The sequence below is a fragment of the Papilio xuthus genome, unplaced genomic scaffold (assembly GCF_000836235.2).
Source record: "Papilio xuthus unplaced genomic scaffold, Pxut_1.1 DF829129.1, whole genome shotgun sequence".
In the NCBI taxonomy this organism is placed as follows: domain Eukaryota; kingdom Metazoa; phylum Arthropoda; class Insecta; order Lepidoptera; family Papilionidae; genus Papilio; species Papilio xuthus.
Window position 1 is genome coordinate 751,398 of NW_013529520.1, and position 21,970 is coordinate 773,367.

Genomic DNA, 21,970 nt, shown 5'->3' on the forward strand with positions numbered 1-21,970 from the left:
TTGCAGTTTATATACTACAGTTTGCGCTGCGGCGAGCCGCGCTTTCAATGGCCCAACGCGTCATAGCCGTGAGAACTAACCCTAAAATGCCACTACACATTTTCCTTTTGGATTTTTCTGCACACAGCATATAGGTAGACCAAATTATTATTTTTCTTTATTTCTGATTCCACAATTTATTGGATTTTAGGAGATATTGAAAAGGAGTTTGCACTTTGACTAATGAGACTAAATTTCTGACAATACCAAATCAATTTTTTTCGAACCATTAGTTGTTACTTGTCGGGGGTACGAAGCGATTACTCTCAGATCTGGAAATTCTCGTGAAGGGAATAAGTACCTTTATTATGTTATATTTACTTCTGTTTATTTAAACGTGATTCCACATCATGATAATTGTTTATTTGTTTCTTGGATTTATTACATTACGATTTATAAATTCTTCAATAGGTTTTAATGCCATCTGGTAAGATGACTATTTTATTAATACATAATACAAAAAAAAACACAAAAATAACAATTTTAAAAACGAATAATTTCTGTGTTTATGAATGCGAAAAACTGGAACTCATTACGCATGTTTATCGAATCGATTAAAAATCGTCGTATTACAAATGTGTTACTAAGCTGTTGAACTAATTTGTAAGATAGCATCTCTGTTGCATTATTTTTTTCAGCGGATAATTAAAAGTGTATGATTATCTAAAATTCAGTTGGTCACATTTGGTTCGTGTGGCATTCAAAGTGTTGAGGGCTGATCGCCCAACGGGCCAAATACTCTGAACAATAGATGATAACATAGCAATAACTCCCTGAGATGATATAAGTTATAGAGCCACCGTCCAAACATGCCATTGATTAGAATCATAATAAATAATATCATCGTTGAACAAAATTAAAACATCGCAAGGACATCATCAGACGATGTAATAATAGTTATTTTATAATACGACTAACTGGTGCACGTGAAATTACTTTCCGCGGAAAATAAACTACTAAGTAACTATTTAATTGTATCATTTTAGAATTTTTCTTTATTAGATCAAACGACATCTACAGACTTTTGGTCCGTTTTCTTGCACACATCCCTTACGCTAAATTACAATAGTGAGTTTCTTTTTTTTATTTCTATTAACAACAACATGTGGTCCAGGAGGCAGTAGGCATTTGAGAAGTTATCTAAAACATGGCGCGTGTGGGTTCGGAAATGGCGAAAGGATGAATGTTTTGTGATGGTAAAGAAAGCGGTGATATGTGTATTTTAGAGATCCGAGACGAATTTCTATCGAACAGATTGGTGAGATTCTATCTACAGTAAAGTGAAGTATTTGCGTAAACAATAAAATATATTAGTATAGTTTAAAGATGCATTTTTTCTCTTATGCAATATTATTACTATAGAACATTTTGTAACTTTAAAAACTCGTTAAAATACATTTAAACCATCTCCTATTGTCACAGTATAAGGGATGATTTTTCATTAACATAAAAAAACTATCTCTCACCAACTCTTCCAAGACAATTTAAATTTTTCACCCCCCATTTCAATTGCAAATATATTTATAACGGCTAACAGTATTTCCTACAACCTTGATCAAGTTTAAAATACCCGGTCGTGGAGGTAAAGAAACTATAGCCTTAGTATTTCTCAATTCACGTAAAATTTATCACAAACAGCTCAGAAGAAAAGCGGACAAGTTTATCTGTTGCCAGTATCTTTATTTCTGTTCAATAAATACTTCGTGGTGTCTATTTTATTCCTTTATTTCTATTATATTAGACCACAAAGACCATAACAATTTATTTCTATATAATGATAAATAATGATTAAATGATTAATCATCTCTATTGTACGATCTTAAGGGTGTTTATTAACAAAAGCATTAGACGCCATTTTATATCTATTTCTAAAGCAAGATACGTAATAAGACCATTGTTTTTGTCCTGAAAACTTTAATAGATTTTCGTCTACATTACATAATCTTTATCAATATAACTTTTATATAAAATTTATATCCAATGGTCATCACACGTGAACGGATCGAACTATTTCACTAATTCTTTTTTTATTATTATCAGGAGAAGATTCTTATGAAAGAAAAATTTAAAAAAATAGCGGAACATTTGAAGTCAATATTTATAGTTAAAGCACGACAACTTCTTTTAGATCAGCTCGTATAAAAAAAACATACAGACGAACTTATAACCTTCTTTTTGAAATCGGTTTAAAAGATGGCGCGCGGCTCACGTCGCGTGGTTAGTGGAAAAGGAATCTAAGGAATGAACAAAGATAAAAACACAACTTGACAATGTCCAAAATATTGAAAATCAACCAATAGCAACAGTAGGTAATAGATAAAAGTTTCAGTCACTGTTGAAAAATTACTACTGAGAAAACTAGTACTAAACAGTTCTTTCTACAAAAACGTAATCATTGATTAACTATGCCCCTTTGATTTACAAGTGTTATGTCTTAAAGTTGACTTATCAGTTGGATTATATATGGTGACTGTGACCGGTCATTACCACCTGCAAAAGTAATGCAGTGTCTCTACCGGCGTTAGGGTAGGGCGCGGTTGGGCGACCGCCCAGGGCACCACAGGTCATATCAAACAGACTCATATAACCATGTTAACCTCCCCCCAAACAAAAAAGTAGTTGAAGTCTCGCCCAGCTCGCTAGTAAAACCATTACTGAGCAGAACGCATCTGATACTGCTTAACTCTTCATCATCATCAGCTCATTATACGTCCCCACCGAGGGCCTAGTTAGGGGTGACTAGGTCCTAGTCAACCACGCAGACCAAGTGCGGGTTGGTTTACTTCACACATATCTTTGAATTTCTTCTCAGATATGTGCAGGTTGCATTACGATGTTTTTCTTCACCGTAAGAACGTCGGATAAATGTACATATGTAAATCGAAAATCGTAAAACACATTGGTACATGGCGGGATTCGAACCCAGGACCTGCAGATTGCAAGTCAAGAGCTTGTCACATGAGCCACCGATGCTCATACGCTTAACTCTTGCAACATTTAAATTTATATATTATAAGTATCTATTTTGGCTAAAGGGGGAAATACAAAAGTGCGCGCATAGACACTAAAAGGTGCATTTGTCCAGTCCAGTCATAAGAATAATCAAAGAGTTCGATGTGTCTGCATTGTTTGTAATATTTTAATTGATCCCGACTTCGAGATAGCCTACATATATGTACATATAACATACAACAAAGAGATGAACATGTTACGCGCGTTATGATCGACGAAGCAAAACTCTTTGTACAAGGGGTATTTAATTTTGCGTGTTAATAATAACTAATGGTGAAGTGAGGTCGCAGAGATAAAACAAAAAACAATTGTAAAATAAGCATGTAAAGCGTAACATAGTATTAAGTACCTACTAATTTTTAAGACGCAACAGAGCTGGCACCATCGGACCCAGGGCAGACGACAAAAAATAACAACGCCTAAAATTGACTTTTAGATTTTGTTAATGTCCTTGATACTTGCGAAAGAAAACAATGTCGGCCATCATACATTTAATAGTTTTGGTATATTTTAATTATACTTCAATTATGTTTCAATATCACGTATTTATTTATTTATCATATTCTTAATAAGTGCATTTCATATATAAAATAAAAAAATATACAAAATATATTAAAAATAGAGCACCACCGACTGTAGAATGACTCAAACAATCAGTGGTCAGGGCTGCAGGGACAGGAACCTTCTCACGATGCGCGCGATTTATAGGATAACTGCCTTTTGTATCGGGCCCTTAAACCAACTGTTTAGCGAGAGTTTCTTATGTTTCAATTATTATTATTCTTTTTAACTAAAAATAAAGATAAGTCCAAAGGTACAACTCTTTTACATAATTCATCTTCCTCATCATGGACAGCTTCCTTTTTAAATCACAATATAACCTTAAAAAGGTAATGTTAATTATGCATGTGTACGACGCAGATTTATTTAGTGAGTAGATGTTCATCACTTAATTGTGTCGGGATACGCAAATCGCGTAGACATTTTCATACAATACGTTAAATCTAAGCGCCTTGGAGCCTTTTACATATGGCCCAAGTTACAAGATGTGAGAGTGTTGAATATCTATTGATAGATTCTTGAATAATCATCACCATGACATTGTAGCTTATTATGATAAATCTTGTCTGTTTAATTACAAATTCTTTAACTTTTATAAAAATAAACAATCCGAACAATGTTATGAAAGATGACCATAGTCTTGCCTTTGGCTTTATAGCAGTTCGGAAATAGGTAAAAAACTTTTTGTCCAATAATTAAAACATTTAAAAGTTTAAAAGATTCCTTGAGAATGTTTTAAATTTCGAATTCTGCCACATGACATACCCGATCGGATACATTTCTATACAGGATCCAAATTAAAAAAAAACTACAAACGAATTGCTTCTTTCTCGGTTTTCGTGCTTTAAACCACAAACAAAATATTAATTCTGTTATCGTACGGTGTCAAATAACATCCATCACTGCGGACAGGCGGGGTCTCGTGGACGTAAATCATGTATTCCGCGCCTAACCTAATTATTAATTTGTTTTATAGACGTGTGCCTATTGTTTATTCTCCACTGTCGATCGTTTTATGTTCCGAGCTTATAACTTATAGATGTAGGCGGAGTCTTGTCATTTTTATTGCTTTTTATATTCCGCCTAGTTATTCATATTACCTGCAGCTCTATATTGTTGCTGAAAATTTTATCATACTCGCGTACTAAAGTAATATGTACTTTACATAGTGGTAAAACTACGTCTAAATAAAATGAACTATTATTTTGAGTGTTTAGAAGTTTTCCGATCGACGGTTGCGCACTGCATTTTTCTATTGGAAATTGAACCCATGACCAACAGGGGTTTTACTTACTCGCGGTTTAAACGATCTTAATATTTTTTTAAACCAATAATGAAATATATTGTTTTAGTTTAAAGTAAAAAATACCTTGGCGGCTTATGTCATAAATTGGGTGTTGCCATATCAATGATGTTGGTCACATGGTGGCGCTTGACAGTATTATTCGAATAAAATGTTCGCGATACGCATTCCTAACGAGATTCACTTAAGAGGAAGCCGATTCGTCATTACAATAATTAATAAAGTACTCGACTTGTTACCGGCTCTAATCTCTTATTTTTTAAATCATACCAATTTATTTATCTATATTATTCAACTTATTAAACTCTCCTTTCTTCTTGATACCTGCCTATTTAAATATATTCTGATAACTATATCTCACGTTCAGTACTAGTCAAATAGTCACTTTTAGTATAGCGAAAGCGGCACAGGTTTTCTTTAAACATTGAAAACATAAAACACAAAAACTTATCAACTCCCCCTTAATCAAATTATTATTCTAGATTTGAGCCAATTGTCTAGATCTGATAACACCACATATTTGGCTAAATCTTTTTCATTGGTATGTAATCATCAATTCTAGTAAGTTCTTAATATCATAAAGCGGAAGAGTTTGTTTGTTTAAACGCGCTAATCTCAGGAACTACTGGTCCGATTTGAAAAATTCTTTTTTATTGGATAGTCCATTTAGGCTATATAACATTATGCTGCGACCAATAGTTTTTTTTTAATTTTTTCACAATAAGTAATAACAAAATAGCATGAAGTTAGACCAGTAGATCTATGTCAGTGTCCTCCAGTGATCTTTTTGCATGGAAGGAATAATGAATATGATGGTTCTCAATTTGAACGAGAAATGTAGCAAGGGCCCACCGAAACCAGTAAAATTTTGAAAGGAGTTTACGAGAACTCAAAAAATTGGTTCTCTGCGATTTATTTATACCCAAGAAAATACAAAAATGAACATCATTTTCTTCTTTAAACAGCTAAAATGCCATTACGTATTAATGGCAAATAAAGATAAAGACATATACAATGTAGGTTATTTTTATTTTAGTAATTAATGGTATTCATATACATTTGTTACACGTAAGTGCAGTGAATGTTTAATGTTATTGTAATTACTTCCCACTATTATAGGAGAGTCGCTATGGCGGATTTCATCTCTACTAACGCAATGTCTACCGATGATGTGTTTTTTTTATAATGTATCAAAGAACGTGATCTTCGATGCTTATGGCATCATGGCAGACATCGGCAACCACAGAGTAACAGGCGCTTGGCTGAATTTTGAGAGAGGTGCGCACGCGTCTTGAAGGACCTTAAGCCGTAGCGGTTTGTAATATTGCAGTATTATAAAGAAATCACTTTTTTGCCATAAATAAACTCGTTCCTAACTGTTTTATCATGCCTTATTTTAGAGATAAACACGTGATAGTAGGAGTGAAATTTTTGAAAAATTATTGAGAAAAAAAAATAGTTTTAGTATTATAATAAACAACAAATAAAAGATCCAATATTTAAAGTGATATAGCGAAAACTTAATTATTGCTATAGTAACGCCATCTATCGGTTATAGAATGTTTTCCACTGATGTTTTAAAAATGTAATAAAAAAAACTTAGTACTTTATTTATTTTTTATTATAAAATTTCTATAAAAATGTATATTGACATTTAGTAACAAAATGGATTTAAAGTTAATAACATAACCTACAAATTATTTTATTTTAAAAAAAATCTTATACAAAATTCAGTCTAAATATTACAAATTATCATCAACAAAGTTCAGCTTGATTTTATAATAAAACATAAATTTCCAATCAATATTGTCATCATCATCAATCATGATTATAACAAAAACTTATTGATAGAACTGTGAATCAAGAATAATCGAAATTTTCCATTGCCCATTAAAATTAAATCAAACTAAAGTTAAATTACTAAAAAATGTCTTGGTTTTGTCAATATTTATATGTATACAATGAAAATATACTTGTCAATTTGTTCTGTAATATAAATATACAACTATTTTTGTTTGTTATTTCTGTCTTGATAGCCTTGTCTATACATTTCTGCCAAATCCTAATCATCGCATGAACTTTCCAAAACATTCTTCGAAAGTATGGTAGATTAGTTAAAACAAATGTAAACTAACATGCATAGAATCTCCATGGATATAAGAATTGGACTACATATTGACAAAAATTCACTTCGGAATAGAAACGGAATAAAAACTTTTGCTACATTCCATCCCCCAACCCTCTTAATCATTGGCTGGCGATGCCTTTGTCAACCGCTATCCCTTTGCTGAACCCATTTGAAGATTGAAACATGGCAAGATAATTATGATTGTGAAAAAGCTACAGACAACTGTAAAATTAAAAAAGAAACCTTTCTTTTAGATATGTATAGTCTACATGTATTCAATGTTAAAGACCCACAGCTATTTTTTAAATGATAAAATATATTTAAATGTAGACTACATTTAAAAAAATGATGGCAAGTCAGTAAATGATGCTTAAGAACTATTTAATCTAGAATTCTATTAGACGTGTCAATAAGTTTAAATATCCTAGATTTAAACACAGATGGCACTAAAAACTAAAGCTAATGTGTCTTTTATTCTTACTAATATTATAAATGAAAATGTTTGCATGGATGAATCTTGGTTTGAAGGTATCTTCAGAATGGCTGAATAGATTTTTATGAAATTTGGCACACATAGTCTGGAAGAATACATAGGCTACTTTTTTTATTTCAAGCGAACACAGTCGCGACTAACAGCTCGTAATACAATAAAGTTTAAGCAAAACTAAAAGGATACAATATACTACTAGAATAAAGAAATATAAATATATAGTAGTCTTTGACAAGCCTTAAATTATACAATTTAACCATACATTCTTAGTAATATTTTTTCAACTGTTACACAATTATATATATATATATGTGTGTGTGTGTTTCTTCAGTCGGAATTCAGTAATTGAGCTAAGCATTTTCTCATTTTCTCCGGTACAGGAACACCAGAATGTGCTGGCTTTGGACGTCTATTGCGCATTGGCTTTTTAGCGCTCTTGGTCACACTTCCTGTCACATTTGCTTGTTTGTTCTCTTTTTTACAAGATTTTGGAGTGACTGGTTTCGGTGCTGGTACTGTCTTAGGTTTTGTCTCAGCCACCTCAATTTTATTGGCTGGAAATTTAATAAAAATAAATTATTGTTATTATTACACATTTACTAGATCTCTATACCTATGAGAGATTTATGCCAACCAGACTGGTAAAGAATGGGCGGTATTAAGAACACGAGATCATGTATCTATGTGAGAGAGTTAAGGTAAGGCAGAATGTTTTATAGAAAAATTTAATAACACATAAATTTACTTACTCTTGACTTCCTTCTTTTTTGCAATCTTTACTCCTTTAGTTGGCTCTCTGTGAGTTTGGTTATCCCTGGGAGCCATTTTATCTTCTGTGTAATACGGTGTGTATTTAAAAATTAACTTACTTTAATTCCAAGAGTAAAACAGTCGATTATAAGTATTTGAATTATAACGGTTTACAAGCTTGCGACGATTGTCAATGTGTCAATACAAATATAGCTTTCTGTCTGTTGTGCCAATGTCAATGTCAAAACATTTTTTCGCATATTTTGTCGTGGTAACCAGATCTTAAAGCCAAATGTGAAATCAAGCAAACATCCATAATCAATAACATTCATATATATGATCACATTGTGAAGTACTCAGAGGTTTCCATTGTGTTTGTTAAAATACGATTATAGGCATTTTAATGACGTTTATTACCAACAATAATAATGTATGAGATTTTTAAAATTAGACATTTCTTATATTTTTTGTTTCCTATGTTACTAAATTTTCTGTTAATAAGTTCAAAAAGTCCGTATTTAAGATATTATGTACCAAAAATAACTTTCAAGTTAAATGCTTAACTTAATCAATATGTAAATGTTTTGCAGATAAGTTGCAATAAGTAATGGCAACATTGTTATCTATTTTTCGCGACGTCCATCTTTAATCTTTGATGTGTTGTGTTGTTAATAAAATTGATATAAAAATATTATTAAAATAGGTTTTAAGTGAACATTTTGAGACATTTTTTATTTAATACTAACTACAGAAGTATTTTACCGATGCACGAACAGCAGGCATCGTGCCGTTTCTGACTTAGTCAGTTGTCACAGTTTCATTATCGTTTGTTCCACTAAAAGTTTCACTCCAATTCGTTGCTATTGACCTAAGTGCTAATTGTCCAACCTTCAGATGTTTTGCTTAGCTAACCTATAGGCGGCAAAGTGTATAAGCACATCTCGAGCTTTTGCAACAAACGTTTGGTGATTGTTGTCAAAACAGATGATTTGTGAAAATGGATAGATTGAATCAGTTGCGGAGCGAAGCGGGAGGCTCTGGAGACTCATCATTGGACACGTCTTCGGCGGCCAGTGAGGCTTATTTAACTGCGAACGAGAATTCTAAATATTATTCATTGTTAGAAGATGACGCGAGCTTTACTATGGGAAAAGATGTCAATTCCGATCAAGAAGCGGTGGTCGCAGATAATTCGATGATATCGGATTTATCACCGATTTCTAAATCGAGTGATTTGGACAGTTACAAGATCGGTAAACAAATAGAGGCTGCGAATATTTTATCTGGTGGTATTAATATTTTCGAAGATAATGAAAACTCGTATGATGGCGATGAACTTGTTATCGACGACAATGCTCTGGAGTCTGATGAAAAAACTAATTTGGATGAGAAAATTATTGAGGATATTCCATATGGTAAGGTTGAAGATAACTTGGCGGGAAATATAGATGATGTAGAGCCAGTGATACCAAGTAAAGACACGGAAGTGGTCCTCCAGATTGATGGTAAAAATGTCGATGCTATAGATATTGGCAATGGCTTATATTTGTATAGGAAAGAGGGTGAAGAGGAATTAGCGGCTGTACAGATAGTAAATGATGATCAGCAACAGTCCAGCTTCAAATTCCTGAAAGTGCGGTAAGTTTTTACTAAAATTTTAGTCAATACAAGTACTTACTACTACTCTTATTGTATTTATTCACACAATGTTGATTTAATGTTAATATTACTATGACTTGTGCTGTTTATTTAACCATGTGTTAGTTGAACATTTACAACTTACTTTATTGGTAGTATCAAAATTACTATGGTATATTCTAGTTCCACATCATATGGTTAGTGGAATGATTTACAAAATACATATCAATGTAGAAGAATCAAATTTGAAGCATCAATAGCCTAATGGTTAAGGATATGGATTTCTGATTACAAGATCAGGGGTTTGAATCCCAACATTCGGCTATTGTTGTAAACCACATCCTTGCACAAGCATAGAACTTATTTAGAATGTTACAGGAAATATTAGTAAACTAACTGTCACCTGCGACTCCAACCGTGCGGAACGAAAAAAAAACATAATTACTACCCTATGTGTTCTTCCAGACTATGTTCTATATGTATGCCAAATTTCATAGAGATCTATCCACTGTTTTGGAGATACCTTCAAACAAACATCCATCTAAACATTCGCATTTATAATATTAGTAACATTAACAAAAATCTGCTTATATTTTCATTACAAAAAAATTAAAGTTGAAATTCAGGTTGTTTATAAAGGCAACTTTCAAAAAAAGTATTTGCGCTTTTGTATCTGTGAAGATGTAATCTCAAAATATATTTATATTGGTTTAATGATTGCTGAAGATAGTTAAAAAGGAATTGTGATGCATTTATTTATTTTTAGAAATGATATTGATTGGTTAAGACTTCACTTTATTTATAGATCTTCTTATCTTTGTTTGTTCAGTTATATGTCACATTATACATGTTTTTAAAAGGGTTTTTGCTTGAAATGAATGAAATAAACACATAAAGTACTGGAATTTTGTTTGTTTTGTTCTTAGATGAAGAACAACAAAGGCTTAGGATTTCTAGATGCTTCATTGTGTAACTAAACTGTTGCTCTAAAAGTGGTCCATTTCCTTGCTACTTTAAAATTAGTTTAGCCTTAAAATAATTTAATTTGGTAATGATTGCTCTGGTGAGTATTACAAACAGAATTTTATAATTTCATTTCAGAGAGAACTCTGAAGGGAATTTAGAAGTCTATGAAGAAATTGAAATAGAAGTCCCAAAGGAAGTTGTAAGTTTTGCATGTTTTACATGACAGACACAATAATTGAATTGCTTATTTAAAGTAGCTGTAAAATAAAATATTGTCTGCCTACAAACAACTTGTACATTTTACTATGTTATTTTTTCAGCCTGTGAAGGAAGGAAAATCAATTGAGAATGTATCTCACATCCCAATAAAAGACATAAACAAAGTAATTAGTGAACCCACTAAAGTTGATGAAAAGAAAATCGCTAGCCCTCAAAAAGAAACACCTACAAATGAAATCAATGTAGAATTGAATAAAGAATCTCTGTCAGATTCAAAGTCAGAAGTCAACTTAAATGGAAAGATGATGAAGTTCAGTGAATCTCGAAAATCACCTGTTGTTGGTAGTTTCACACCTATGACATATCATTCTACACCTAATAAAGAAGGTATTCCATTAACAAAGACTATGGTTGATCAGCAACTACACCCTAGCAGACATTCAGATAATGTGAAGAAAACAATAGAAGTCCACACTGATAGCTCCAAGCAAAAGAATTTAGATGCACCAGTTAAAAATTCAAAAGAAATTTGTGAAATAAATGTACCAGTAATTCCAGATAAGGAGTCACAACAAACATCAGATGAAAACAATGATATGAATGAAACACTTCCAGAGAAAAGTAATGATGATAATGAAACACTTCCAGAGAAAAATACTGATAATAATGAAGCACTTCCAGCGAAAGATATGATAGAAAATCAAGATAAAATTGAGGATACAGGTAATGAGGATACAGAAGAGAAGATCATTAAAACTACTTTGGAGGTTAACAAATCCGATACATCAGCACCAAAAGATGAAATAATAAGTGAGGATATTATTATGAAAGAACCACCAAAGAATGTTAATGAATTATCTACCCAAGATGAAGAAGTAACAGAGCCAAGTAATAACACTAATAACCCATCAATTGTAAAGAATAATGTAGTTCTTGGAAACTGTGTCGACATTAAAGATATTTCTGAAGACATAGATGAGTCAATAGTTGAATCTAAACAAGAATGTGAAGTTATGGAAATCGACCAGACTATTGTGAACAGCAAAATAGAAGAAATGCAAACAGAAGAAAGTGTAACAGTGGAGAGTAATTCAGAAACAAAATTAGAGAAGGAAATGACAGGTGCTACTATTTCAAATAATAGCACACTTGAGGCGACTGTGGAGCCAGTAAAAGATGTCGATATTACAATGCAAGACACTACGATTGAAAGTGTGAAGCTAACAAAAGATAAATCCCAATTACAGAATGAAGAAATTGATAAAGCGACGAAAAACACTCCCCACGAGAGTAAAAACTTGATAACAGATGAGATAAAAACGGATCAAAATGTACAACCAACATTAGATTTGCCAAAAACAAATTTAATACAACAAGAAATAAAACCCAATAAGAAAGAAGATCAAGATAATACTAAAATTATTATGGAAAAGACAATAAAGGAAGAAGGCAACAATCACAACATGATTGAGAAGAATGTTATAGCTCCACCACCTGTTGATTTGAAGGATAAAACTAAAATACTTGAAAGTCATGATAAAATTCAATCTAATGTAAAAAATGAAGCTAAAAAGGAAATTCCTAAAATTACGAAACATGCAGGCTCAAAAGTTGTAAACAATAACAATGCTGCAGTTCCATTTGGCAAGTGGACAGAAGCTAATAGACAAGAGTTTCTTAATAAAATCAAAGAAACTAAAGTTACAACTAACAGTTCTAATACGAAGCAGATCAAACAGCCGAACGATTTGAACAGAAGAGATGTACTGCAGAAAATTGATAGTCAAAGACAACAAACTAATAATGCTATGGCGAAGGTACAAGAACATCAAAAACTAAGCTCTAACAAAAACGAAACGGCTGTATTTGTTAAGTCTGCTGTCAAAAATGACGCGAAACCAAATCAAGTCAAAGACCGTCCTGCGACAAAAACAAAACCTGTAACTAATAAAAAAACTACAAAAGATGATACTTCAGGAAATCATCAAGCTGACTCTGCCAATTTGATGTCACATTCACACGCAAATATGAAAGAGTTATTACAAAGAAGGGAAATAAACAATCAAGCTCTAATTGACAAAACTGTTGAGGACATTATAAACAGAGTCCCTCCAGCTAAAACCACAAATAAGGATCGAACACAAAATAATTCAAACATGGAAGGAGTAGAAAAACAGAAAGGTATGACTTTATTTGGACCTTCATATCATGCCAACAACAATCAACCTGTAACTTTAGATGAAATTGAAACCAAAATGAATGAATTACATGGCATACCTTTTGTAGAAAGACCAGCTCATGAATTACCACAGAAATTTGTCGTTGATAATATTTTATCTTTGCAAAATGATAGTCATAAAAACAAAACCACCAATCAAACCAATGTGTTATCACAGTTCAACAACAACAAAAACATTGTGCAACACACAAACGAAATTGTGCATATAGATTCAGACGACGAAATAATCGAACATGAACCAATAACGGGAGATGTAAATCTGAAAAAGATACCTTCAGGAGATGCAAAACAAACACGTGACTTAGAAATGGAACTAAGTCACAAAGCGAATGACGAATCTAAAAAAGAAGTTATAATAACAGAAAAAGATTTTGATAAATTTTACAGAAGAAATTCTGTAACTTATGAAAATTGTCTTACCGTTAATTTAGATGGCAAAGAGACACATAATATTGTGCAAACTGCGGTAGAGAAAGATATCGCTCCAAAGAAGTTGACCAGGAATGAAGTGCTATTGGCAGAGTCTAAGGCGAAGTCCACGCACAAACAGCAAATGTTACAAGCGCGACACAGTAACTATCACAGCAAAATACCTGTTTCTAATAAACATCAAACATCTGAGGAAGAATCTCACGGAAAGAATTATCAATCAAAAGTGCAAATTGCATATCACACTGCATTGACAGCTAAACGTCAAAAAGAAAGTCCAATTACAATAATTGAAGAGAAACCAGTAAAGGTCGTGTTTATGGATTCTAATATTGATTTCGTACCAAGTCAACTAAATGTACAAGGTGAAAAGTTATCTCCAATCAAACAATTTACAACAGATTCAGAAACGTTTACCCATAGTACAACAGATTCCATGGATTCTGATATTTTAGACAACTTCGATAATAAAACGCAAGAGGAGACTAAAACTACTAAGAGTAAACATCAGAGAAAACAGGTGTTGACTCCTGTAGAGGCGCCAGAAATGGAATTAATTCAATCCGACGATATAGGAATTGAAATATCGCCAAAGAAAAAACGACGTGTTGAAGATAGGCTTGACAAAAGTCCTAAAAATCATGTTCCGAAAAAATCATACCTCCTAGGACGTACTAATGCTGATGACAAAAACAAATCTCCTGAGGTAGATAAAGTTGCTTATAATGATATTAACAACCACACGAATACGTATGTTGCTCATACTAATCCAATAAGTGCCATTGATAATTTGGTTAAAGCTGCCGAATTATTGGAAAATCAAGCTGAAAACAGCAGTAGTTCGATAAAAAGTCAAGATTCTGACACACAACAGCAAACGCCTCCAAAAAGGGGACGGGGACGTCCGAGAAAATATCCACTTCCTGATGCAGACTCAGATAAAAGTAAAGATCCGAGTCCACAGAAGAAGCCAAGGTTAATAGATACCGAAAAACCTAAACCACCGAAAGATCCGAAACCACCGGAAGATCCGAAATCACCGGAAGATCCGAAATCACCGGAAGATACGAAATCACCGGAAGATCCGAAATCACCGGAAGATCCGAAACCACCGGAAGATCCGAAACCACCGGGAGACCCGAAACCACCGGAAGATCCGAAACCACCGGGAGACCCGAAACCACCGGAAGATCCGAAACCACCGGAAGGTCCGAAACCACCGAAACGTCCGAGTCCCCCGGCAAACGATGAAGACCCTAGCGAAGAAGAAATCGTACTAGAAAATTGGACAATGGGTAAAATTAATCAAAAAATAGCGTGCCCTATTTGTAAAAAGATTTACCGAAATGAAAATGTAGTTTTTAAACATGTTAAACATTGTACAGGTCTATCGCCAAATCGTTTAAACAAGTCTTACACAAGGCCAGGAGATCCTGAAGAATGTGTAAATAAATTACACGATATTAAATCTGATGACAAGGATATAGAAGAAAAGGAAATTCTGACTGCGAAGAAAAGAAATTCAAGAGACAGTGTATCTAAAGTTTCTAATCCAGATGAAGACATAATAGAAGAAACGATTAATAAAGAACAAATGGCTAAGCAACGCGAATCAAGAAAATCGACATTAAAAGCCATAAATGTTTGTAAACCTTTTATTAACATAGTATGTGAAATTTGCGGAAAGAGTTTCCGACACTTGTCGTACTTAGCTCATCATAAATTGCAACATAAGAATGAAGATTCGAAGAAAAATGATAATGACACGAATGTCCCTAAGTCAGTTTTCAGTTGTGAAATATGTAAAAAGGAATTCAGAAAGTTGCATCATTTAGTGCAACATAGGATTATTCATAATCCTAGTTCTATGCCGACAAGAACACTGCGGAAGAGTTCATCTGAACAAGTCGACAATAAAATTGCTAAAGAGCAGAGTGCTTTAAAGCAGACGGAGGACCACAGTGCTGGGTTCCGCTGTGAGCCTTGTGACAAGTCGTTTAGAAAACTCCATCATCTTGTCGAACATAGAGAGACGCACGATGGAATAAATAGACAAAAAGCTATTGAAGTAGAAACTCCGAAGGCAGTACAGACCCATCAATGTGACATTTGCGATAAAACGTTTAAGAAAATTCAACTATTAAATGAACACAAGGAGCAACATTTAGAGACGTGTTCCGAAAAATCTGATGATAAAAGTGTTAAAAGCTCATTCAGTTCTACAAAAGACATTATACACGAATGTTCATTATGTTACATGGTTTTTCCCAACGAGCTTTCTTTAAATAAACATACAGAAAAATGTTTAAGAAAAAAGAAACAGTCAATTGCAAAAGCTAAACAAGCCGCTTTAAAGAAAGAATTAGAAGGAGAAAGTTTAGATACCGAAAGTCGTCAATCGGAAGAGTGTCTTAATGAAACAGATGATTCATTGATTATCGTGGAAGATGATGAAGAGGACAGCATTGAGCCAATTAATATCAAGCAAAATAAACTAGACGATGATAGATATATAAGCGTAAGCAAACTTGGAAATTTCGAGGCTGAGAATACTATTAACGCTGGATTTTTATTGAGAAAGCAAACACACGTAAATATTGTTATGCCTATGATACAGGATCCGGTTATAAAAATAACTGAAGCAAAAGAAAAAGTACTACAACAAATTGTAACCGAAACTGTTATTAACAAAGAAGTAGATGTTCCCCAACACATACCTTCAAAGATAAAAAATGACGAAAATCTTAAACCAAAAGTTAATGATACTTTAGTCGATAAGAAAAAGAATATAAATAAAGTCATCCCGACTATAACTAAACGAAAAAAGAGTTTCAATACGCCGCCCGCTCCTCTCGCTGAGTCTGTTTTAAAGCCTTCGATAGAATCGAGTGATGAAGATGACGTAAGATACATGCTCAATCCGGATTTCCAAGAAGAAACATCAATGGAAGAAAAAAGCTTTATGAAGATCAAAACTAAAAAGCGCAATTCTTTACATTTCGAAAGACCCAGTTCAAGGGATTTGTTGAAAAGAAGGATTTCTATGCAACTGCCGCTCAAAACGTCTCGCTTGAAAAAAACTATAGAACAAATGTCTGTTGCACCGACCTCATCCACAGCGACTAAGTCAACTCCCAAAGCCAATGAGAAGCCAACCACTGCCACTGATTCTGATGACAGCGACACCAAATATGCCTTACCCGAAACCATCAAAGAAACCCCCACCGCTAGTGAAGTGAAGAAACCGCAGAAAAGGAAATCGATCGCGAGCAAACGGAAATTATTGAGTGGTGGTGTAGTTAAGAGAAAATCATTGGGAAAGCCTACTAATATAAAGCACAAATTGAAACCTGAACAAGCAAAACCTATTAGAAAACGTAAGTATTTTCTTGCTATTTAAATTTTTACAGACTTATCAAGTTTAAAAATATTCTTAATCCTTGTCAAAAATCTGTTCAATATCGAGGTCAGTTTATCTCGTAAGTCCAGTGTCAATCATCATTGTCATTTACTTAATTTATCAATGTAATGTTTATTTAATTATATGCAGGCACAACAGAAGTGGAACACAGATGCGATTGTGGTAAGTTGTTCAGTAGCGCGGCGCTGCTGTCGCGCCACACCACGCTCGATCACACGCCGCCACGCAGCCGGCGGCGTCGGTCACCTCCGCCCGAAGTCCACGCTAATGTCGCCAAAACTACAAGAAAAACTCCCCCGAAAAAAGCTATTGTTAAACCAACTGTGCGACCTAAAACAATTGAATTGAATGAAACTAAAAAATCAGGCGTCGCGACTAGAAACTCGACCACGAATAATAACGACGCTAAACCGTCGCGGGACACGCGGAAATCTTTGAAACAGACGCCCGCTGCGAAAACGCCGATCGTGGCGGCGCACAAGGGCGTGCCCGTTCCAGACGAATTGAAGAAACACGTCGCCAAACAACATTTGAAGAACAAAACAGTTTCGATTTCGGGATAATTAATGCGGAGACATTTTTTCGATGTAATAATATAGTTTAAGGAGTAGGGGAATCGCTAGTTATTTAGATGACATCACGCGGACAAACTCACAATACGGTAACAGAAGGACCACTTGTATCATAGAAATATATTTACAAACGCGTCGAGTTTATGGTGCCTACGTGAAATTTCAAATATTTTTATTGTGAGTCGAGCGATGGTCTTGTCTACGTGTACATTTGCGAATTAAGATTTATAATATTATAGTTATATTTTGTCAATTTGTTTTAGAATAAGTACGATGTATGAGAGTTGATATTTATATTGTTATTTTTAGGATTTTTTGAGTTCATTATCCACAGGTGCAGTGCAATTAAATTTGGAAATTGCAGTTTATGTTTACGGCTGTCCATGAAATGTTTAACACTCGTTCGAAAGGTTTTGAGACCAAGAGCTTTACTACGAGAAAAGGGAAGATTTTTCAATTAGATTGAAGTGAAATCTCTTATTATAATACGTTAAAGTCGTTCAAAGGTTTTCTACAAGTGGTTGCGTAATTCATGTAGTCAATAAGAATTAAATAATGCAAATACAATAAGAAATGAAGGTAATTGTGGTGTTTTTGAAAGAAATATATATTTTGATATTTGAAATGTAATGAGAATTGTGATAAATGATCACGAATAGTGATCTCATACAAAAGTTAAATTTATCAAAATTTTTGCAACTACATTGGACAGCGCGTAGACATCGACATCGTTGTAAACCGTGTGTTGGAAAAAGCGAATCGAATTGGACATTTTTAATACAATAATGAAGGTCACACATTTTAAAATCAGATTTAGAGACATATCTATGACTGTTTTACTGTAAGAAAGAAATCAAATATATTACAATAAAATAAATGAATTTTCAAGAGCTTATAGACATTGTTTTAAATATTATTTTATAATGTGGAATTGTAATTTGCTGTAGTGAATGTAAGAGCTTCCGTTTGTATCAATTTATGTTTCCGTAATGTTGGTAGTGTATGATTGACCATCGTAAAATAAGCGTTAGTTTTATTCGACACCGGATTTATCTGATCGGTGTTTGTAATATTAAGATCCAACTCAATTTTGATGAAATTTATTATATATTGGGAATAAACAACAGACCAAAAATTTCAATTTTTGAGGCGATAATTTCTAGACTAACGATACATTTTTCTGCAATCTCAAATAGTAAGAAATAGATGAATGTGGTGCATATTTAGTTTGACCGATGTAATTTTGAGTTTTTAGCAAACTAGGACCAAATCGTTTAATTCTGTTTGTAATAGTAATTATAATAAAGTTGTTTTTAATTTTAATTGATGTTTATTGTACTGTGACTAACACCGTAACTTGTAAGTAATATGTAGATCGGTCTCGTGAGATTTATGTTCTAGGAGCATTTAACATGAAATTTTATATATTATGTAGGTAGAAGATTCATTATTTTTCATATGATGATGCAATTTTCTTTAATGGGTTAAAAATAAATTGTCTAAAACACAACTGTTTTTATTTAAATCCTTTTAAAATCCTTACCTCGTTCATTCATTATCTTCGAAAAAACAGAAATAAATGCAGGTATTTCGACAGTGGAAACTGAGGTACAAATGACGGTTCGCCTCTTCTTTTTCTAACTCAGTAAACACGCACTAAGTTCCGACTGCTTGGAAAGTAAAGAAAACTACACGTTTTGATAATATTAAATTAAATTTATTAATAAATATAGGAATAGCAATAAATCGTAAGATTATTTTATATTTAAAGTAAGATTAAATTATCCTCTTTCACATATAATATCGACAATACTGGGCTCCATGAGTTGCGGGTCGACACATCTCAGCTGCGCGGATGCCAACGCGTCTTCCAGCAGTGCATTCAGCAATCTCTCATCGTTTCCCATACACGACAACCTCTGCTGCAGGAAATGCACGTCAACTTGCAACTGTTGTAAACCATGCCTACTAAATGTACGCAACCTTACGCACTCGACCAGCGCTTTAAGCGCTACCTTCAACGCCCCGTTAGATAACGCACCACGGTCAGCGCCAGCCGGACTGAACACTTCAATACGCTCGGAAAATATTCTATTAATAGGAGAAAATGACGATGGTGCTCGTGACCAAATTGTACGCCTACTGGAGTCACTAGATGGCTTCACACTAGTAGGGAATAGTTGCGAAGCAGCGGAATCCGCACTCGCCAGTGTTTCCACTACTCTACGGCAAACTGCTCTTGGTCCTCTAGGTTCCGGAGCTCTTAACCAATCCCTAGCAAGCACGGATACACGCAACATCTGTGCCGCTGTTTGTCCAATAAAAACAACTTCTGAATCCAATGCAGATTGTGCTGCTGTGGATAAATTCACCATCACACTGTTTTTATCCTTATTTTCTATAGTCAATCCCGGTGCAGCTTCCTCTAGAAGTTTTATGAGATGATTATGTAGAGTACTGACTCCATTTTCTTGTAATTCCAAACATAATTTGGCAAGAATTAGAAGAAGCTCAAAGGGTATATTGTTGGATGTTTTCAAACAGGCCATCTTCTTTACCATATCTGATAGATTTATTAGAGTTTCTGAAATCACTGTCCAACAACTGTTGGCTACAGCTTTAGCACACCACGGCTTTAGTCCAAATGACAGGTTGTTTTGTAAAAACGCCATTAAGTCTAACAGCGATGCTTGAATTTTTTGCATCAAATATACTTGCAGTGAGTTTAAAATATCCTTCAGATCTACAGTTTCTGTGCCTTTACTTGCTAATGTCTGCCGCACTCTCATCAAACTATCTTTGAACTGACTTTGAATCAATTGATACTGCATTACAGCTTTATGATTTATACATTGTATGACAACATCAAGAGCTTTTTGTGAAACTACATCACTGGAAATTATTTCAGACATGGCCTGCAACTTCCTGAAGAATTTATCTAAACCTCTAATCAATATTTCTGTGCCAATATTTTCAGGTCTTTTCACAACTTCCTCAAATAAATGAAAGACTTGAGACATAACTTTTTCAGCAAATTCAGGGAGATTATTTGCTTCTTGATCTTGGAACATTTCATGATAACATGATATAACAATACCTAAATCAGCTAATAAGGTATTATTGCATTTTTCAACCCATTCTAATATGTCAGTGTGTTCCAACATTGCATTTAAACTTTTTAAATGTTGATCTAATCTACTCTCTGCGCAACTAAGAAAAATATCTTTTAACGAGGAATCTGTTTCCTGCAACTGTCTTAGAAGTCCAACACTCTCTGCTAGTTCAGATGCTGATGTTTCCGAATTAAGTAGCCTATCTCTCAGTGTCTTTTTTAAGCCATAAATAATTTCGGAACACTCTGACTGGATACTCTGGAATGATGGCTGGTTACCATACTTTTGTAACACCCTTTGAGCGTGTGCGTAATCATGTACTGCATCAGCGTACCTGTTTTCTATTATAGCTTTATTAAGTTGTGATGGCAACAAAAATAAAAATTGAAGTTTATCAAGTAACTGTCTTGTAGAACACAAACGATTTACATTTGTACCACTCTCTTTTAAAGACTCAGATATTTGAGAGCTGAATGTTGTTATTTTGTTTATATTATTGCTAAGCTTATTCATCTCTTCTTGCATAATTTGGAAGTCAGTACGCATTTTACGCACAGTTTCAGTGGCAGATATGAACTTATTATAATTTTCGTACACCAAAGTTTGCATTTCTGATTGTAGAAATTGACTCTGCTTTACGATTTCGGCTTCTTTATCCATAACTTGTTTTAAAGTAGCAAGTTTCATTAAACATTCCAAATACATTTCCGAATTAAAATTACTACCATCTATGTCTAGCGGGTTTTCAGCATTTTCTTTGTTAGCTTCCGCCATTTTTAAGAAATTTACACTTAACTTTTACAGTAGTAAAATCTTAAATTCCTAAATAATGATTAATTTGTTTCTTTAATTGAATTTAATGTGGAAATTAGAATATTTATTTGCTTTATTTTGACAAATCTGATTTGACAATAAATTGACAGACAGATGACATTTTTTTTGTCACGAAGCACGGAGACAAAGACGTATGTAACATACATCCAAAACACGTGGAAAACTATAAACCTTTGTGTGACAAAACGCTTTTATTTTTCTGGTAATTTAAAATATCAGTTCCTAATTTTGCTTAATGTAATTTAAAAAAAACTTT

At 33.6% G+C, this 21,970-nt stretch overlaps 3 protein-coding genes across 3 annotated transcripts; 1 reads left to right on the forward strand and 2 right to left on the reverse strand.

Annotated features, from left to right (window-relative positions):
- Positions 1 to 6,693: 6,693 nt before the first annotated feature.
- On the reverse strand, positions 6,694 to 8,509 carry LOC106120086 (uncharacterized). Its single transcript, XM_013315271.1, has 2 exons — positions 8,283 to 8,509; positions 6,694 to 8,087 (listed from the first exon to the last, which is right to left on the reverse strand). Exons 1-2 carry the CDS (start codon positions 8,356 to 8,358, stop codon positions 7,861 to 7,863), a joined length of 303 nt encoding a protein of 100 aa, XP_013170725.1. The 5' UTR covers positions 8,359 to 8,509; the 3' UTR covers positions 6,694 to 7,860.
- A 417-nt stretch (positions 8,510 to 8,926) lies between these two features.
- Positions 8,927 to 19,090, forward strand: LOC106120506 (uncharacterized). Its single transcript, XM_013315860.1, has 4 exons — positions 8,927 to 9,921; positions 11,023 to 11,086; positions 11,208 to 17,151; positions 17,325 to 19,090. Exons 1-4 carry the CDS (start codon positions 9,281 to 9,283, stop codon positions 17,756 to 17,758), a joined length of 7,083 nt encoding a protein of 2,360 aa, XP_013171314.1. The 5' UTR covers positions 8,927 to 9,280; the 3' UTR covers positions 17,759 to 19,090.
- A 419-nt stretch (positions 19,091 to 19,509) lies between these two features.
- On the reverse strand, positions 19,510 to 21,719 carry Vps51 (vacuolar protein sorting 51). Its single transcript, XM_013314982.1, has one exon. It carries the CDS (start codon positions 21,652 to 21,654, stop codon positions 19,549 to 19,551), a length of 2,106 nt encoding a protein of 701 aa, XP_013170436.1. The 5' UTR covers positions 21,655 to 21,719; the 3' UTR covers positions 19,510 to 19,548.
- Positions 21,720 to 21,970: the final 251 nt, after the last annotated feature.